Raw genomic sequence first — 19805 nt, forward strand, 5'->3', positions numbered from 1 at the left:
GTGCTTGGATGAGATAATAAATCTGAAAGCTATTAAATAAGTAGACTGAGTGACCAGTAGACCCCAGGAGAAAAATCAAAGCTTTTAGAGTTAGATGTGAGGGTGGGAAATAGGGGACTACATCATTCATCTTACAGATTCCACCCTGGGCCTATGTCCTGGCACATGAGAACAAACTTTTCACAATAACAAGTAAACAATGGTCTATCCAGTTGGATCACTAGTGCCTCAATGGGCATGCGAGTGTGTTTGAAACGACTGCCAAAGGAGTGCCTATCTACAGCGGTGTTCCCCACAGTGGTGCCACCTCAGATATATGTACCCAACACCAAAGACTCCAGTTCAGTGTGGCTTAGGCATCTGTGTTTTTTCCTTCCTTTTAAAAATATATATATATATATATATATATATATATATATATATATAATTTTTTTAAAAAAATATATTTTTTTTAAAGAGAAAGAGAGGGAGAATTGGGGGGGAAGGGGAAAGGGGGAGAGGGCAAGAGAATCTCAAGCAGACTCCATTAGAGCCCACCGTGGGGCTCACTCTACCCACCCTGGGATCATGACCTGAGCTGAAACCAAGAGCTGGATGCTTCACTGACTGAGTCACCCAGGTACCCTGGGCACCTGTGTTTCTTGAAGCCCCAGAGATTATTCTGATGAAAAGCAGGAATGCATACAACTGTCCTAACTATATATCTGAGTTATCTTTAGTTTTATTAAGCTCCATCAGATCAATATTAAAAAGGCATGACTGATCTACAGTTTCCTTTATCAGTGAAGATATGCTATTTGGTATTTGTGCTTTGAACACAAATGTAGCTATCTTCCTCAATTTAAGGGCACTGTCTCTAGGCTCCAAAGCAAGACTGAAAAGCCAAAGATGACTAAAAAGTAATTTTAGTTTAGTACACAATATAAACAAGTATTTTAGCCCTAAGAAAAACTAATTGATCTAGGTATGGGCTTTCCTGAAAGTAAGTATTAAGCCAGTTTTTGAAATGCTTATTTCTCTTTGAGATTGATTTGTAATTAACCAAAAGGCCTATGCCCTTAGAGCTAACAACTGTTGAAAACTAAGCTTGATGTTAACTGGTTGGACACTTCTGGAATTCTATTATTAGATGTATATGGGGCAGAGGAGAGATAGGTTACCCAGGGAGATAGGATATTTCTCCCTAGTTTGTATGACCGCTACAGAAATTAATATAGTATGAAGACTACATAGTCTAAATGCTAAACAGGTTTGCTTCAAGAAAATTTTATTTCTTTGTTACAGGGGAAATGATAATATCTATAAAATAAAAAGTGCTAACAGTAAAAAAAAAAAAAAAAAAAATTGAATTTCCCATAAGTTCAAATGTTACCATGTCTACCAGGGAATCAGGTGGTTCCTGCAGGGTCTTGAGTCTACAAGCTTCCCTTCTCGATTTTCTTTTTCTTTTGCTTAGGAAAAAAACAAGAACAAAAACAAAACAACAACAACAAAAGCCTGTCTGATTGGTTCATTATGGATACTACATAAAACTTCTTGGGGAAAAAAAATACTCCCTTTCCCTTTGGAAAAAATCTCATGATATTTGTACAAGACCCTGGTAGTTTCCTTAACTTCATTCAGGTAGATGAGATAAAGCAATTTAAAATAGTAGATAAGAAAGTTCCATTGCAAAAAAGAGAGGAAAAAATGAAATATTCTGCTTGAGATATTTGTTAACGAGGAAAATATTCATATTTGAATACATATGCCATTTCATCTTTTCAATTATTTTGTATAAAATGTATTAATTGCAATCAATACCTCCTTTGTAAATATATTTTGTGTATTAGAAAAAATATAATTTGGATATTATGTACTTGTCAAGTTACTATGTTATTTCTTAAACATTCATTCATTCTGTTATAAATATTGATTGAATAAACTATTGCTTGGCAGTTTCTAATAATTATAAAAAGGAGGAAACAGGAACAAAAAACTGGTAAGAGGAACATGTTGATTCTAAATAATAAACAATGTTCCAAAAACACTTGATATCTAGATATTTTCAACCTGAAATATTTATTATTAATAAATTAATTAGTTTCTTGCTCACTGTTTCTTTAGTTAATTCTGATTATTTATTGTTCACTGAAATCTTTATGACTGTTCTCATGGATTCTCTGTGAACTAAAATCTCCTACAAATCTCCTTCAATCATACTTAGAAATAGTAAATTTCAATCTACACATATCTAGGCAAAAGTTGTATTTTATATTATAGAAAAAATTCTTAAAGCCTAGAGTCATTAACTTGTTGATAATTCTTTTCTGCTTTGAATTGTAACCATCATTCTGCTTTTATAACACATATTAACAACATTTCTATTTCTCTGATGGATGCCTTTGAACTGGAAAAATACAGATTCTGTTTTGCTAGTAAAATGCAGAAGTAACTTCTAATAATTTTTTCATAAATAGATGTTTTAAAATTAATGTGTAGATTGAAGTGGAAATTTCTAAATTCATAATGTGACAATTTTGTCATTTCTCTTAAGAGAAATGACAAACTGGATACAAGATATAAAATGATTAAATGAGAAAAAAATACTGATTGTAAATTTAATAAATCCTTAGCATTATACTCATTCTGATGACCTCATCTCTCTCTCTCTCTCTCTCTCTTTTTTTTTTTTTTTTTTTTGACCTCAATGTCATGAATGGCAGAATCACAGATGCTTGACTGATAGAAGTCAGGGTCACTTGAAAACAATCTATTTTCTTCTTTTAATGCGTCATAACAATAGTCACCATTTGTTGAATGAGTGTTTGCTATTTGTTATTCTAATGAATCCTCTGTATACATTATATTTCATATACTCTACTATGAGGTAAAATTATTATCCCCATTTTATAGGTTAGAAGGCTGAACTCCAGAATAACTAAGTAACATGCCCAAAGACACACATAGCCAGTAAGTGCAGAGCTAGATATTGAATATGGCTTTGTTCAAAAATATTTACTTCAAGCCTTTATCCTAACCACTAAATCCCCAGCCCCTAATTAAAAAATAATGTGTGTGTGTGTGTGTGTGTGTGTGTGTATACGCAGACACACATGTATATGCCACTAGAGGCAGAACCCAGTTTCTATACCCCATATTCAGTATAATCAATTTATACTTACATGATTAATCTGGGCAGAAATACTGAAGCTCTTGTTCCAATTCCAATCATACATGGCAGACCAACAAGAGCAATAGTGTGAAAGCCTCAAGTTCAAATGGTATAGAAAGTTCAGTGTGCAAGTTCAAGTTTACCTATTTAAGGATGCTGTGAAGACTCATCTGAAGTGAAAAAAGTTTCTAAGTGGTAAGTGATGCCCTCCTTTTAAGGAACCTCCAATGATGTTTTTATTATACCATTGCAGTTCTAAAGCTTGATATGAAGGATATAGTTTTTGTATTCAAAGCATTTTACTAGTCTTTTACTAGGGGGAACAATACCTAGATTACCATATCACATAAATCATTACGTAGATTATAGAAACCTAAAGCACTCAAAATTCTCACTGATCAGTGATCAAGTTTTGTGACTCTTAAATAATAACATAAGTTATTAAAGAAATAACAACTGTAGGGTAAGTTTTGAATCAAAGTACAGTTCAATAGATATAAAAATTTTCAAGAAGAGATAAAGGGAAATTCAAAGCATTAATATTTCATTCAGATTTTTACAAATGTATATGATGAGGTAATCATGTAACCTTACAAGGCACTATCAACCCACTTATGAAATGTTATGAGTCATTAAATGTGGTGATATCATAGTGACAGTAAAATCAAAGGAGATGCTTTTCTAAATTTTGTAAGTGGTTAAAATGTGCAAGTGAAAATTATGAATAAATCTTCCTAGCAATTTATAGTCAAAACATCATAAGGAATGAAAAAAAAATGACAAAAATAGTGTTTCATAAGTGATTATTTCATGTGAAGAAATTGTGAAATATACAATCAAAGAAAATGTACTATTTTTGCCGTAGTAAGATTTGTCTCGAGCTGTGTCACACCCTGACATTATGTTCAGTACCCTCCTGTCCTTTGTGACCCAAACTAGATGGCCTTGTTCACCTAAGAATAAGTATTATCATTCTGATTCAAAGGGCACATGCACCCAATGTTAAAAGCAGCATTATCAACAACAGCCAAATTGTGCAAAGAGCCCAAATATCCATCAACCAATGAATGGATAAAGAAGAAACACACATATACACACAGTGGAATACTACTCAGCCATAAAAAAGAATGCACTCTTGATATTTGCAACGGCTTGGATGGAGCTAGAGTATTATGCTAAGTGAACTAAATCAGAGAAAGACAAATATCAATTCACTCATATGTGGAATTTAAGAAACAAAACAAATGGACACAGGGAAAGGTGAAAAAAAAAAAGTGAGAGAGAGAGAGAGAGGCAAACCCTGAGAGACTCTTAAGTATTGAGAACAAACTGAGGGTTGCTAGAGAGGCAGGGGGTGGGGGGATGCGCTAGGTGGGTGATGGGCATTAAGGAAGGCACTTGTTGTGATGAGCACTGGGTGTTATATGTTAAGTGATAAATTACTAAATTCTACTCCTGAAACCAATATTACACTGTATATTAACCAACTAGAATTTAAATGAAAACTTGAAAAAAAATAACAAGTGTGTAAAGTCCAGCCTTAACATTTAATCTTCTTATCTTACAAACAGGCAATATGCACAAAGAAATCCAGACTTTCTTAATGCTCTTTCAAATTATTTTTAGATATTTGGCACATTACTTCAGAATAGCACATTGAACTTGAATGGCAGAATCTACCAAACACACCGGTTCATCAGGAACAAAATTCAAGGCACAGTCAAAATGCAGTCAATGATGATCTGGAATTGGAGTATGGGATTCACTGGTCAAGAACCTTCAAAATCCACCAATTGCAGCTTACCCGGCTCTGTGTTTGAGCTTTTTATCTAGGATCCCATCTCTGGAAACAAGTTTATTAAATACCAAAATGCCAATCACCATGTTGACCTGTCAAACAGAAACAAAGGTTGACCTCTCAATGATATTGAAGGGAATCAGGTCCCCCTTTCTCCTGAAAACCCTCTTCTATTAACTTATAACCACTTCCAAATTCAGAACTCACAATAGCGGTGATATAAATCACCTATCAAATATTTCATAATGCATATCGGAACAGAACAATGTAACAGTGGTGTGTCACTTTAAAGTTTTAAAGTACGTTAAGTACATTTCATTTCCACGCTTTGCAGTTCACACTAAGGAAATTACCATTTAATTGTCTAACGTAAAAGGTGCCATACTACACCGATCTGGCATTCTAAGTCACCCCTGATTAAAATCAATTGGCCAAACTGAGTTTTACCCTGTGAGTCAAAAGATTTTTGGTCTCACAGTGTGAGACTAGGTTGAGCCCTGGCAGCCAAATGTGTTAAGGATTCATCATTGTCCCCAGCAAGGAGAACAGAAGGCCTGCATTCCCCAGGAGGTGTGGCCATTCCTCCTGTGGGTGGAGCACATTTTCATGTTCCATGCTTTTTCTAGAAAAAGGGGGGAAGCCTATTCAACTCACCAGAATCCTTTAAGAGATGGACACTAAGACCAATTCTTATAATGTGCTCTACTGAACACTTCTCAGCATTTTCTAAGACTCTCTTACTCTCACTTAAAAGGTCTTTTGCATAATACATCTGAAATGAAACCACACATATTTTTCTTTCTCAAGTAAAATTGCAAAAAGCTGTAGAGATCGCTGTGGTCTATTTGTAGCAGCTTGTTATGACGAGCACCCACAATTCTCTAACCTTTTATCAGCACCTCCTGATAAAAGGAATCCAGTCCAACGCTGAAACCAAGATAGTCAAAGAAAAATATTTTCTTCATTTTGCCTTGCTGCCCCTTACCCTCCATGATCAACAGAATCTTGGTGCATCCCCCAATGCAAATGGTGAAGTCTTTAACATTAAAACTAGCAGTTCACAAAAATCTGTTTTAAATTAAACAGGATGACTAATTTGAAAAAAAGAAAGAAAGAAATAGAAAGAACGAAAGAAAGATAGATTGATTCCATTTCCCTAGCACATTGGCCTGACGAAACATAAAGCTGAAATCTGTTTAACTGCTGGTATAAGGATCCAAAGCAACTCTTAGGTAAGGTCTTAGGAGTTGTCACTTCTCATACCTTCTCTGGCAAGACAACCCTTGAATCAAAAGAAAGACTTACTCATCTTCACATTTCTCATTACATGAACTAAGAGAAAAAAGTGTATTCCATGGATTCTATTAATCTACAATTTAATCATGAGGGAATCCATCACTACTCCAAAGACCAAACTTTGGTTTTTCAATTATACGCCTACTCTTTGTTTCTCCATGTTAGGGTTATAGGTATATTAACTTAGTAGCTTAGGGAGATAATTGATTAAATAATAATTCAATGCAGCAGACAAAATTGTGTCTAATAGTTTCAATTTCCCTATGCTCTTCTCTAACACTCATGTCTAGATTTTTTTCTTGTGAATCATGCACAGTTTCTGTTCCCTGTTGTAGTTTAGAGAAAGGAGAGCACACTTTAAAGAAAGGAAAAGTCATACAGAGTTATTAAGAAAGATATGGCTAGCTTCTAATATACTGAATGAATCGTTCAAGAAACCAAAGGGTAATTTTCAATTAGAACTCTAATTTCACAGCAATGCGGATCTTTGTATTTAATTCAGACCATTTCCCCCCTTACATTTTCATTTAAAGATTTATTAGACAAGAAGAACTTGTAATCAATAATATCAGAGTGAGGGAAAGAAAGGCAAATTGGTAGAAAATTCTCATGTTTGCAAGATTCCCAAAAGAAACAATTTAAATCCTTATGCATAAAATATGGCAGGGGCTCTCAACTGGGGGTGATTTTTATCCACAGGGAATTTTGGGAAACATCTGGAAACATTTTTGATTTTTACTGACTTGACATTCCTACTGGTATCTAGTAGGTAGAGCCCAGGGATGCCACTAAACATCTTAAAATATAGAGGACAGCCTCACGACCAAGAAATACCTTGTCCAAAATGTCTGTAGCACTGATGCTGAAAGTCTAACATCTGCATAGGGTATTTTCTTGTTGATATTTGACAGAAGGCAGCAGTTACCAAAATTAAGAGATCTTAACAATGATGTAGATCATACAGAATAGTATAAGGTGGTATGATAATAAATGATGAAATTCGGTACAGGAACGAGGAAGAATTTATTGAAACTTACTCAAACTTCTTCACAAATGTGAAATTACTGTAAGAGAAATCCCACACTCCCATGTTTAATAGTCTTCAGTCTTCAAAATAAGAATATTTTAGAGTAATAAGGGACTAAATAGCAGTTGATATTCAAATTTAAGTAACAATTGATAATGAAGAAATAATACATTGAACTTTGAAATTTCTACAAAACAAATACAAAACCATCACTCTAATTGAAGCAAAGCAGGCTTTCTTGGCTAAGAAAACAGAAGAAGTTGACTTTGATGTTTACCAGGACAACAGCGGCTGCAGGTCCAACAAAAGCGTAGAGAAGTCCTCCTTCAAGAGACAGCCAGCAGCTAAAAATAACATCAGATAGAAACTAACAGAAATTAGTGATAAGTGTTAAACCATGAAGTATGATAAAATTACTTGAATTATGTACTTAGCATTCAAATTTTGGCACAAGCCTTTCAAAGGCTTGTAATTAAACAAAATGCTTTAGGAGATACGGCAAAAAGCTAAAATTACAGCATTTCATGTGTGAGAAATATTATGTACCTTTCACAGAAAAGAAACTTTTACTATAAGACCTTACTTTCAGGCAGTTAAAATATTTTAGACAAATTACTCTTGCAGTGAGATTTTTATATTGACTTTCAGTACAAAGGTGACTATTACATAAGTTTCGTAAAATGCTGCTTTATAACCATTATGAAAATTTTCAAATACTAAGAACAGCATGCTTTCAGAGTCTTGCATATGTCATTTACAAGTTCTTTCTTGAGGCCATTGGGATATTGGGAGAAATTGGTTTAAAAGCCATCATTGCAGGGAATGGATAATCTATATTTTCTATGCTTTTTTTTTTTTTTTTTTTACCTCTGATTTTACTTTTACCCCAGTCTACTAAGCAAATTCACTAAAGATAAGCTTTTGAATAAAAATAAGTGCAGCTGTGTTTATTTCGATTACTCAATTCACCAAGAGATGCAGGTTTACATTGCTAGAGACATGGTGGAGACACGGTAACCCATCTGAGTGAGAACGTTTGTTTTCTCAGAGCAGAGGACCATGAAGAAAACACGGGGTGCAACTTGGGCTTGCAAGATGGCCCATGTGCATGTGCAGAGTCCAAGAGAGTCAATATAAGAAAAGCACCAGGAAATGTTTTATCTCTGCTGATGCAATGGGTCATGCCCAGTATTTCATGCACCCGTTTTTGACATGCGACCCTGTCAATATTACTTCTAGCTCTGCAGAATGAACATGCTGCCTCCAAAAGTAAGAACCATTAACAATCACAGTCCTATATCTGTTCTAAGAATAAACTTTTCTATATTAGTTGTAGTGGGTATCTGACTTAAGCATTTATTAAAGCTCACAGAACTATAATTGAACAGGGTGAATGTTACTGTGCATAAATTATATTTTAATTAAAAATTTTAACCTAGTAATTCTATAAATAAAAATACAGATGTGTGTGTTTATATATATACACACATATATATTTATTTATATTTAAATATTTACCCATGCATACATGCCAATACATGTATCAATGTATACATAACACAAATGTGTCTGTCTATATGTATTCAAATGTACTTATTTCTCCTCACCACAGGAGTGGACACATAAAATTCTACTTCCCATTTTGGGAGTGATAACTGAATATCCTTTTTTTTTTTTTTTTTAATAAAATAACTGGAGAAAAAGCCTTTAGTTTGATGCAGCACTGTAGTCAGTGTCTCTCAGACTGCCACTACATTACTACTATATTTTTGTGCAAGGTAATCTTCAAACTGATACATTATTCATTATATTGTATTCTGTCTAAATCACAAACTCCTTGAAAGTTGGAACCATATAATCTATAATCCTATCTCTTTCTATATCCCCAATACAGTGCCTTTCAAATACTGGGTTTATTCCAAAAGAGTCCTACTGTTGTAAAAAGTAATGTCTTAAAGGTAATTGCGCTGTAGTAAGCAGTACTCTACGACAAACAACCAGGAGCTTTGCCTATTTGTGTGTTTATAATACAGACTGCAGAAGAAAACAAGTGTTCTAATGACACAAGTTCTTTAAATTCTTTGGAAATTTCTTTTGGATGGGCAGGTGACATGATGTCTTTTGGCACAATCTCCATTTGGATGAATCTACCAGAAGGTCTAATTAGCAGTAATTCCTACCTCAAACCTGAAGATGAACAGAAAATCTCACTTTAAAAATTTATGCTTCTAATAAGATGTGCCCATCTCTTTCTCCATTTCTCAACTGCCGCCTCAGCTTGAAAGAGCAGATGAAGGAAAATACGAAAGTGTATTGTTTTACATTTTAAGTGTTAAACATAAACATTACTTATACATTCTCTCATAGAATTTATCAGTATTATAGCTGTGATTAGGATGGGCTGATACCATGCCGTATTTCTTCCCTCTAATTTCTCCCATAGCCTAGGCATTTTCTAACCTGTATTGTACTGGTTCCCCTGATCTGTACGTTTTAGTATTACCTTAACATAGCAACAACAAAAACAACCAAAAAAACATAGCAACAAAACTTGAAGTAACATGACACAACTTGGTTGATACCAATATATACTATCATCAGTGAAATCAGAAGCTCAGATCAGAATCTTATGCTAAAAGTTAAACCACCAGGGTTTATTCAGTTCCCAAGATTGTATTTGAGATTAAACACACAAAATAAATACTGAAGCATTTTGAAATGCACTGGTCTTATGAGATAGTGGGAAACTGAAACAAGGATTCTGCACAGGGCTTCAGCATATACTCCCCAAGCTCTGTGCATTTAAGCTACCTTACATCATTCCACACTAATGCGATTTCTACCCTAGTTAATGACTCGGTGACAAAATGCAAGCCATCAGCAGTGCCAACCAAGAGTAATGAAGCATAGATGATGATTTACTTAATTATAAACATGATGTATCACTGTGGATGGACTTACTAGTGATCAGTGCCATATCCTTTCGTCCTTGTGAAGCCTACTGATGTGGCCACTACTAATGCTGGTAAACCTGCAAGAGAAGCATTGTCACACATCACATTCAGCTGTAACCACTGTGCATTCTGGCTCAAGAAAGCTAGGACAGACTCAAAATGCTTACACTGGAGAACTACCATTGCTTTAATTCTTTCGTGAAGTATGTTTCCATCACAAAATTTCTTTCAAGTACAAAAATATGAGAGCGACAGCTGGTCTTTTAACTCAGTGCACTTCTGTAATGTTGCTAGGTTACCACCACATTTGACATGGGTTTAAAGGAAATTAATAACAGAGATTTAGTCTATCTTTTAAGTTATTTTTTTCCCTAGGGGTCTACGCTGTTATAAAGGAAATTTATAGTTATAAAATCAGAAAGGCAAAAAACGGATATTGTGCTGTGATGGAATATCACAGAAGTGGAACATTCAGTTGGCCTCGTATTGATCCACATCAGGTTGTACTTACAATAAGAGAAAAAATAAATCCTAGCACATAATTCTTTACAATTTACTTATTACAACGAGAATGTAGGATCAAGGTTAAGGGCTCTAAGGAATTAATTTTGGGGCCTCCTGATTATCCTCCTTTTAACAATCCTGAACAAAGTTCAGAACATATATAACGGTTTCTCTTCATGGACTTCTTGGTAGGTATCTCTCCACACATCACTCAGTCCCTCTTGGAGTTCAATTGCCTGCATAGCTGTGCCAATACTGACCTAACATCTTTTAGTTTACATTTATATGAATCACACTCTCATTACCCAAGTTCAGTGGCATGTCCCTGTGTTTCGGTAAACAGAGTTCAGTCTAATCTATGCTATTTACCTTTTCTTTCTTTCTTCTTCTTCCTTTTTTTTTTTCTTTTCATTTTGATCATGACTTCTTTTCAGGAAGATGATGTTTGACTTTTCAGGTAGAAAAATCCATCATCTAATCACCTTCTGCCCATCTTCTTTCTTCCTATCATTTCCTCCCCTTCCTGCTATTCTCTTCTATGAGTCTTTTTAAGTGACATCACTTTCCTTCATGAGGTTTAATGACCAAAAACTATGAGGAACGTCTCAGAGGGATATGTCATAGTTTAAAACAGATATGCCTCTCCCTCCACCCTGTATACACACATGCATGTGTGTGTGTGTGTATACACATATATATGACATTTTGATTGACTAGACCAAGTTCAGTAGAAAATATTTTCTCCTGGGTCATAGCTAGAGCATTAATAATCTTCATTTTGTACAATTTATTTTTTTCTAAATTTATTATGTTGCACTTTGCTATAATGAAATTGGTATGCCACTAATCTGCCAACTCAGACTTCTTGATAGTTTAGCACCATCCGCTTAGCTTTTTTGCTACTCAGAGTAGTAGCAATATTATCTGTAAACTTGGAGACCAGCTGTGAGCTCTCTCCTCAAGATCTTTGGTAAAGATATTATTAAATAAGCTAGTTACCAATCCAGAAAATTGCCACTCTTTATATTTAAGGGAAGTCACTTACCTGGATTCTATATTTCTTGGATCTATGACACTAATTCATGATAAAAAGTGCTCCCTGATTCAATACCAATCTAACTTTAGAAGGTCTTTGACATAAAATCCAGACAAAAGTTTTATGAAAATTATAAGTAGAATACATCCTCCAATTTCTTCTTAATGGCTTTCCCATTTGTTTGCGCAAAGAACCCTCATATGTTAATCGCATATGACAGCACCTTGCTGAAACCTGATGGATAATCTTTAAATAATCTGAATCCTAATTTTTCCAGTATGAATTATTCTGCTATTGTAATAAGTCTGCTTACTTGTAATTTTTCAGACTCCATCAAGCACCCTATTCTCTAGTCTACCTGTATAGTAGGTATTTGCTGTATATTTGGCCCCAAATTCCCCATTTTTTTAGTTCAAGTTTTTGAAACACAAAGACAAATGACAAAATCCTGAGGTTTTCTGAAACTAGGTCCTTAATTTAATTCTAAGTAAATGAAGCTAATTAATTAATTCCAATCAAGCATTAGAACTGGCCTTATGAAAAACACAAATCTTCAAGATGTCCATTTCATAAGGCAATTTGAGGGAAACTTTTCCTGATAAAGATAAGCAAAAAAAAAAAAAAAAAAATTAATTCTCAGTCTGTCAACAATTCTTTTTCTCCTCCGAGGACTCCCCTGACTAGCTGTGAGGCTTCATTCATTCCATTACTACTTCACTCTACATCACTTCCTTCCTGTGACATGAATAGCTTAGTCCTTACTTGCTTTGAGCTCTCTTGGAACGGACTTCCTAAAGTTTTCTTAAGAGGAGTACATGACTAGTGACTATAACATGTACCTGTCTTGAGCCCCGAACGTTTTAGCGCATTTTGTGTTTTCAGGACATATGAGCGGTGAACACTTTGCTTTTCTGCTTAGAGCTATCCCAGGACTCCGGTTACACCACTGCTTCACTGACTGGCTACGTGGTCATCCAATATTTACTCCTTTTTAAAGCTCCAAATGCCCAATGTTCAAAACTGACCAGTTTCATATATTTCCACTTCCACGTATCAAATTGGACATAAAGAAAAGTAGCCTGGGGATAATCACACTCTACAGCTTCAATATGTCTTCAAAGTCATTTTAATAAGAGCATGAAAGAGTATATTAATATGCTTACCCCATCCAAGGCACAAAAAACGTTTCCTTATAAGCCGTGTCCTAATTTTTCCAGTTACAGCCATATATGACTGCCACGCCTCAGTCAAGACCCAACAGAATGAAGCCAGGAAGAAAAAGTGCAAAAATGCAGTGGTAGTTGTACAGATGCTCTGTGGAAACAAAAAAGACTCACACTGAATATGGTGGGGGAGAATCATGTGTCCTCCAAGGGATCATTAATCTTCGACTCATTGCTTTTATCTCAAATATCTACCTCTCCTGTGTGACAGTGTAATTATTTACAGAAATTAGAAACCCTGCAGTCTTTATGCTGTATACAATATCTATGATAGAAAAAAATATGTCCTAATTCCGTTTGCATGTTCAATTTTTTTATGAGGAGGAGGCAGAATGTAAATTAAAACCCAAGGGAGATTACCATTACTACTTTACTTGAAGTTTTTTTCCTTGAAATGTAATTATTATGTAAAGAAACCTATCTTTGGTTTAATTTAAGTTACAGACATCTTGCATCATTCTTTTGGCTACATTCTTTATCCTTCCATTCTAGCTGATAATTCTTTGTTTTGTTTTTTTATCTGTATTGATGTTAAGATTACATTTCAACAGCTATCCAAAAGGAAAAATTGCTTTTATACAAATGTGATATTCCTGGTGTAAGAGCAAAGTATAAAATGAGATTTGGCTAATAGCCTAGTACAAAAATAACATATGTATTTTAAAGTCCTTAATACATTGTTCTGTACTGTTACATTCCAATGTGTGTCCTAATCAAATCATTTTGAAAAGTTAATTGAGTCAGTGGCAGTACACAGCCATGATTTCACAGATATTTTATTTTGCTACTGCCTAGCAATAGTTACTTGTGACTCATCTGCAAAGGTGAGCAGGTTCATTTTGGTAAGGGCTGCTACTTGTTTCACTACTGGCACAATATCTTTGTGTAAATCTTACTCAAATCCAAGTCTTCATCAAGCAGAACCAGTAACTAAACTACTCTCTTCTTCTGTCAGTTTCCATCTTGCTATTCCCAGAAACTGAAAAGAGCAAACATAGAACTAGAAAAAAATAATAATAAACTCGTTAACAGAGAAATAAAAGTACAACCCTCATCTTCCCGCCTCCACTCCAGTATACTGCTAAAGCAGAACAGCTTTTTAGACTTTTGGCCCAAACTAATCCTATTATTTATTCTATTAAAATTCACCAGATGTTAATTCAGCTTTTTAGTTCTTTCCATCCTATAAAAAGAACTTTACCATGTTTATCTCACCAGGATTTTTTTTTTTTTAAATGTTCAGAGATAATGTCCAGAAGCTGAGTAGCACTGTGCTAGGCATATAGCCTGTGGTTGAACTGATTATGACCACAATCATCATCATTTTGCAAATGGTACTAAAGCAAGCATTACTAGTTTTTGGCATGTGATTCCTTGTTTCATGTGGCACTTAAATATACTTAATTACTTAGACTTATTTTCATAAAGATGTCAATTTGCTGTATGACAAAATCATGGATTTCCCAAACCCTCTTCCTCAGACCTTTATTCCTGCTTCAGGTATAACGCAGTAACTGTAACCAACTGTGCTCCCTCCCATACTTGAGACATTGAGACTTTTCTTCCAAGCTAAGGTTTGAATATCTACAGCTGACTACTTTGCTCACTCCTGATCTGCAGTTCCTGATCCTAATTTGAATTTCCAAGATAATTCTTCCCTTTAATACCTGAAGACTAGCTACACTTTCTAATTCACCTGTCACTTCCTTCCACCAGTTTGTTTCATCTCAATTGTTTGTGCTAGCAAAATTATTCCTTCTCCATTTTTAAACTATCAGTATAAGATTATATAAAACAATGTAAAAATGTTAAATGTTAAATGCTAAGTACTGGATGCACTGTGATTTTGTAAGAAATAAGAAAACGCTCAATATGTCAATACAGAGACTTATAATTGGCTCTTTCTTTATTATGTTTGTGGGCCTTGGGACTTTCTGATATGTACTTCGATTCTAATACAAATTGAAATACATGTAATTTGGGGCTACTGACATTTATTGCAATAATTCATGTCTCTGGATTAGAATATGGGCCACAATGTGTAGGAAAAAAAGACTCTAGAGAAGTAAGAACCATTTCTATGACCAATAGCGTTCTAATATGATCAGATGCATATTCATATATATCTAGCAAGTTCTCTAACTATGAAGGAAAGTTGTCTCAACTTAAAGAATGTATATATATATGGACTAAAATGTCTAAAGACACAAAACTAGTCATACATGAAAAGTATAACAAAATATATGTTCCTGAGAAATAAAGAAAGAGGAATACACTTTGCCTCATTATCATATGAAGAATCTGTATAAAATCAGATACTCTACATAGAGAAACACAAAATTTTTCTACTGATACATTTGCTAAGCCGTCTTTTAAAAATACAACTTTTATAATAGCAAATTTCAAATAAATGCTTTTATTTACCACATTTGTCATCTCAGTTTCCATAGGGTGGCCATTCTAATTTTCAGGGCTCAAGATTCTTTGATTTTTTCTCCCACATAATCTAAATCCCATGTCAGTAGCCCATGAAGATCAACCATTTCTTGGATCCCCTCAGTACTAGAGATTTTTAGACTTACAAATCTCAAACTCCCAAGTCACTTTGTCTTAAACCTATATAGACAGGTTTACACTTTGTCATACGTTCAATCTGCCAACTACTGGATCCACTGTCACTGTTCAGATCTATAGCTTCTCCTTATTCATGTGTGTGTCTATTTTTGACTCCCACAATAGCTGAGTTTTTGTTTGTTTGTTTTGTTTTTGTGTGAGAGAGAGAGAGAGAGCGTGAGCGCACAAGTAGGCTCCCCGCTGAGGAAGGACCCTGATGCAAGACTTGATCCTAGAACTCTGGGTTCATGACCTGAGTAGAAGGCAGATGCTTCACTGACTGAGCCACCCAGGCATCCCAAAACAACAGCTGAGTCTTGATAGCTTGTCATTTCAAACCCGAGACTCACCAGTACCTCAAGCAAATCACTCGATTCTCCTACACCTGCCCTACTGAATCTCAATTGGGTCCTTTACAACTGATGAGTGTTGCTGTTGAAAAATATCACAAAACTTGAGAGGGCATTAAATTGGCAAACTGAGCACTGTTCACATTGTCACCCTCATGTGTACCATTCACCCCAAGTCCTTAGGGATAAAAGAAAAAGATTTCATGAAATAACTGGGGAGAAAAGAAGTATAAACTGTGGTTGATTAAAGTCTGTGAGAAATGCCTAAAAAACAAAACAGATGAGTGCAGACTGAAGGAATCCCCAACTCAAAGCAAGATATTAGAAGCAGAGATGAAGACACGGAAATAGCGGATTAAGATGCACAGATGACACACAGTTCTTACATCTGTTGGAAACTACTTTTGGAAGGAAAAAACAGAGAAATTTTCAAGGAAGGCAGCATTAAAGAAAGATTATGTAAAAGCTTCTCAGAACTTCAAAGATCCTCTGGGCTGAAGAATAAATTAAAGATAACACACGTGTGCGCACACACACACACACACACACACCTCGATATGTTGTGATGAAATTTGTGAACATCAAGAATAAAGAGAAAAATCTTAAAAGCTGTCAGAGTCAAAAGAAAGATTACTTACAAAGGAAGAAGCATCAAATTGACATCAGATTCCTTATGAGCAACCCAGGATACAAGAAGACAGAGAATAGTATCTTGAGCAGTCTAAGGGAAAATAACTTTGAAGATCAAATTCTACACCCACCAAAGCTATTATTCAAGTGAGAGGCAGAAATAAAGATATTTTTAGAATTAAAGGAACTTTGAAGTTTACTACCTCAGGATTCTCTCTGAAAGAACTGTTAGACAATATAAACCAATAATAAGAAGAAATCCAGGAGGAAGGAATGAGATAAAAGACATAATGGACAGCAAAGAGGGTAATAAAATACACCAAGTTTACACAAATGTTTATTTAAAAGCTTAAATGTACACATTTTAATTTTTAAAATACAACCACTTAAATATAAAATTTTAAAATAATGTAAGTGAAGCTTAATAAGTAAGGGAAATGAAAGTTACAAAGGATTAGGAGAAAATAAAAGTGTGCTAAGCCTTTTGGTTGTTGTTGTTCTCAGGAATATTAGAGATACTAATTAGCTTTAGATGTTAGAAGAATATGTTTGAATATGTGCATTAATGATGTTAAGGTAACCACAAAAGGTAGAAACAAATAATGTATTTATAAAATAGTAGAGGAAAAATAGAACTAAAAAAAAAATTCATCAGCCTAACTAAAGGCAGGCAAAGGGACAAAATAAACTAGAAAATATAAGTGAAAAAAAACCTAAAATAATTCCAAACATATCAGAAATTATAGAAATGAGAATTTTTTAAATTCATTAGTTAAAAGTTAAGAACTTTTATATTGAATTAAAAAAAAACCAAATCTAGTAATGTTTTTATGAGATATACCTCAAACCCAATGACAGAGGAAAATTAGGAATAAAGAGATGAAAAGAGGTACATTTTAAGCAAATGCTAACATGCAAAAATCAGGTGTCACAATGCTAATATTGAAAAAAAAGCATTAAAAGAGATGAAGGACTTTTCATACTGATACAGAAGCAGGTCATAAAGACATTTCCAAAGGAACATGTCTCTATGAAACTAAGAATTTTTCAAATATGTGAAACAAAAACTGAGAAAACTACAAGAATAAACTGTCAAAACTAAGTTTATAATGAAAAACAATTTGCAGCTCTCAGAAATTCATAGTAAATTTGGGCTCTTTCCATAGTTTGGTTGTTGTTGATAATGCTACTATAGCTTTCTGGGAGCATATACCCCTCTAAATTAGTACTTTTGTATCCTTTAGGTAAATTCCTAGTAGGGAAATTGATTGATCCCAAATGTCCACTGACAGATGAATGGATAAAGAAGAAATAGTAAATAGTGGAATATTACTCAGCCATGAAAAAGAATAAAATCTTGCCATTTGCAAGGACATGGATGGAGCTGAAGAGTACCACACTAAGTGAAACAAGTCAGTCAGAGAAAGACAAATATATGATTTCACTTACATGTGGGCTTTTAGAAACAAAACAAATGATCATGGGGGAAAAAAGAGAGACAGGCAAACCAAGAAACAAACACTAAACTATAGAGAACAAAGTGATGGTTACCAGAGAAGTGGGTGGGGGGTTAAATAGGTGATGGGGATTAAGGCGTGCACATTTTACGATGAGTATTGGGTGTTATATGTAAATTTTGTACCCGAAACTAATACTACCCTGTATGTTAACTGAAATTTAAATAAAAACTTAGAAAAAAATGAAATATATCTCATTAGAAAACCCAAGAGTATCTATTTTTAAATTGTTAGAAATAATAATGAGAATCAACAAAGCGGCTAGATACAAGATAAATACATAAAAATTATATTTCCTGTACACTGAGATCAATATATAAAGTTTTTTTAATACACCATCAATATCCATTTGAAAATGTAATAGAAGATTTATAATTAATGATGACAACTTTATCTCTCTTTTCCCTTCTAAACCATGTTAACATTACCAAATTATTAAGCCACAGGAAAAAGAACAGACAGTAGACAACAGTGAACTCAAGATGCGTCAGTTCAGATGTTGAGAAAGGAAGGCATAACTGACTTAGAGTGACAAAGAATGTTACCACCTAAGTGCTTATAGAGTGTGGGAGGTGGTAATGGAAATATTGATGGTAATGGACCCAACTGACTCTGCAGACCTTCAAAAGGTTTTAATACCTAGAGACAGTAGGGACCAGAAACATAAAAAAGACTTTGCCTGGGGCTGAAAGAGAGAGAGAGAGGCTGGTTGAAAATCTATATACAGAATAGCTGAAACTCTGTGTTTCCTCTCCAACTCAGTGAAGTCCTGTACTGTCAGAGAGAGGTCTAGTCTCTGCAAAATTGAATGGGTTGTGTTCTGAACTCAAGTATCAGTCTCATTAATGGGTAGGTGTACAAGGCAGATACAAGTGTAAATATTAACTCTTAAGCATCCTCGTCTCATTTTCTCCTTACTTCTGCTCCCAGAATGCTAGCAGGTCAGAAATGAAAATCACCCCCAAGGGGGAAGAAATCTTCAGATGCTGGCTCATCCTTCACTAAGATACTGTGAAATCTTTCATTAAGTCCATCTACCCATATAGAACTTTAAGTCATTTTTTAGGGCCTTGCTTTTATACATGAATACACAACCAGTGATATTCAGATAATTGAAAAAATCTTCCAACATGGAAAAAAGAAAAAAGGTCAAGAACAGAAAAAGTGGGGGAGTGAGGAGAGACTATGGTGGTAACAGAAAAATAAAAACTTCAAAAGCAGGGGGCACCAGAATGGCTCAGTGGGTTGGGCCTCTGCCTTCGGCTCAGGTCATGATCTCAGGGTTCTGGGATTGAGCCCAGCATTGGGCTCTCTGCTCAGCAGGGAGCCTGCTTCCTCCTCTTTCTCTGCCTGCCTCTCTGCCTACTTGTCATCTCTATCTGTCAAATAAATAAATAAAATCTTTAAAAAACAAAACAAAACAAAAAAAACCTTCAAAATCAGTCTAAGTCCTTCAGAAACTGAGAAAATGAATTGTACCTACAAAACAAAACCACTAGGGAAAGATTATCAGATGGAAAGAAAAGGTCCTATTCATAATGACGATAGAAACCATAAAACAACTCAAATACATTTAACAGGAGCTTCATGTAGAAAATTACAACATTTAATTAAGGGGCACAAAACAAGACATGATTAAATGGGAAAATATAAATGGGAATTGGAGAATCAGGGTCATATAAACGTCAATCTTTCCCCAACTG

At 34.7% G+C, this 19805-nt stretch overlaps 1 protein-coding gene across 4 annotated transcripts in view; it reads right to left on the reverse strand.

The window, feature by feature from the left end:
- The window catches only part of ADGRB3 (adhesion G protein-coupled receptor B3), a 726064-nt gene that overhangs the window by 54875 nt on the left and 651384 nt on the right, over positions 1-19805 (reverse strand). For all 4 annotated transcript variants that reach the window (XM_045069381.1, XM_045069382.1, XM_004769290.3 and 1 more), the window contains 4 exons: positions 12933-13083; positions 10237-10306; positions 7553-7619; positions 4959-5044 (listed from right to left, as the gene is read on the reverse strand). In XM_045069381.1, coding sequence (XP_044925316.1) covers positions 4959-5044; positions 7553-7619; positions 10237-10306; positions 12933-13083 — 374 coding nt within the window. The remainder of the gene's footprint in view (positions 1-4958; positions 5045-7552; positions 7620-10236; positions 10307-12932; positions 13084-19805) is intronic.

This window comes from Mustela putorius, unplaced genomic scaffold, assembly GCF_011764305.1.
Source record: "Mustela putorius furo isolate JIRA1106 unplaced genomic scaffold, ASM1176430v1.1 tig00003927_pilon_pilon_pilon, whole genome shotgun sequence".
NCBI classification, from domain to species: domain Eukaryota; kingdom Metazoa; phylum Chordata; class Mammalia; order Carnivora; family Mustelidae; genus Mustela; species Mustela putorius.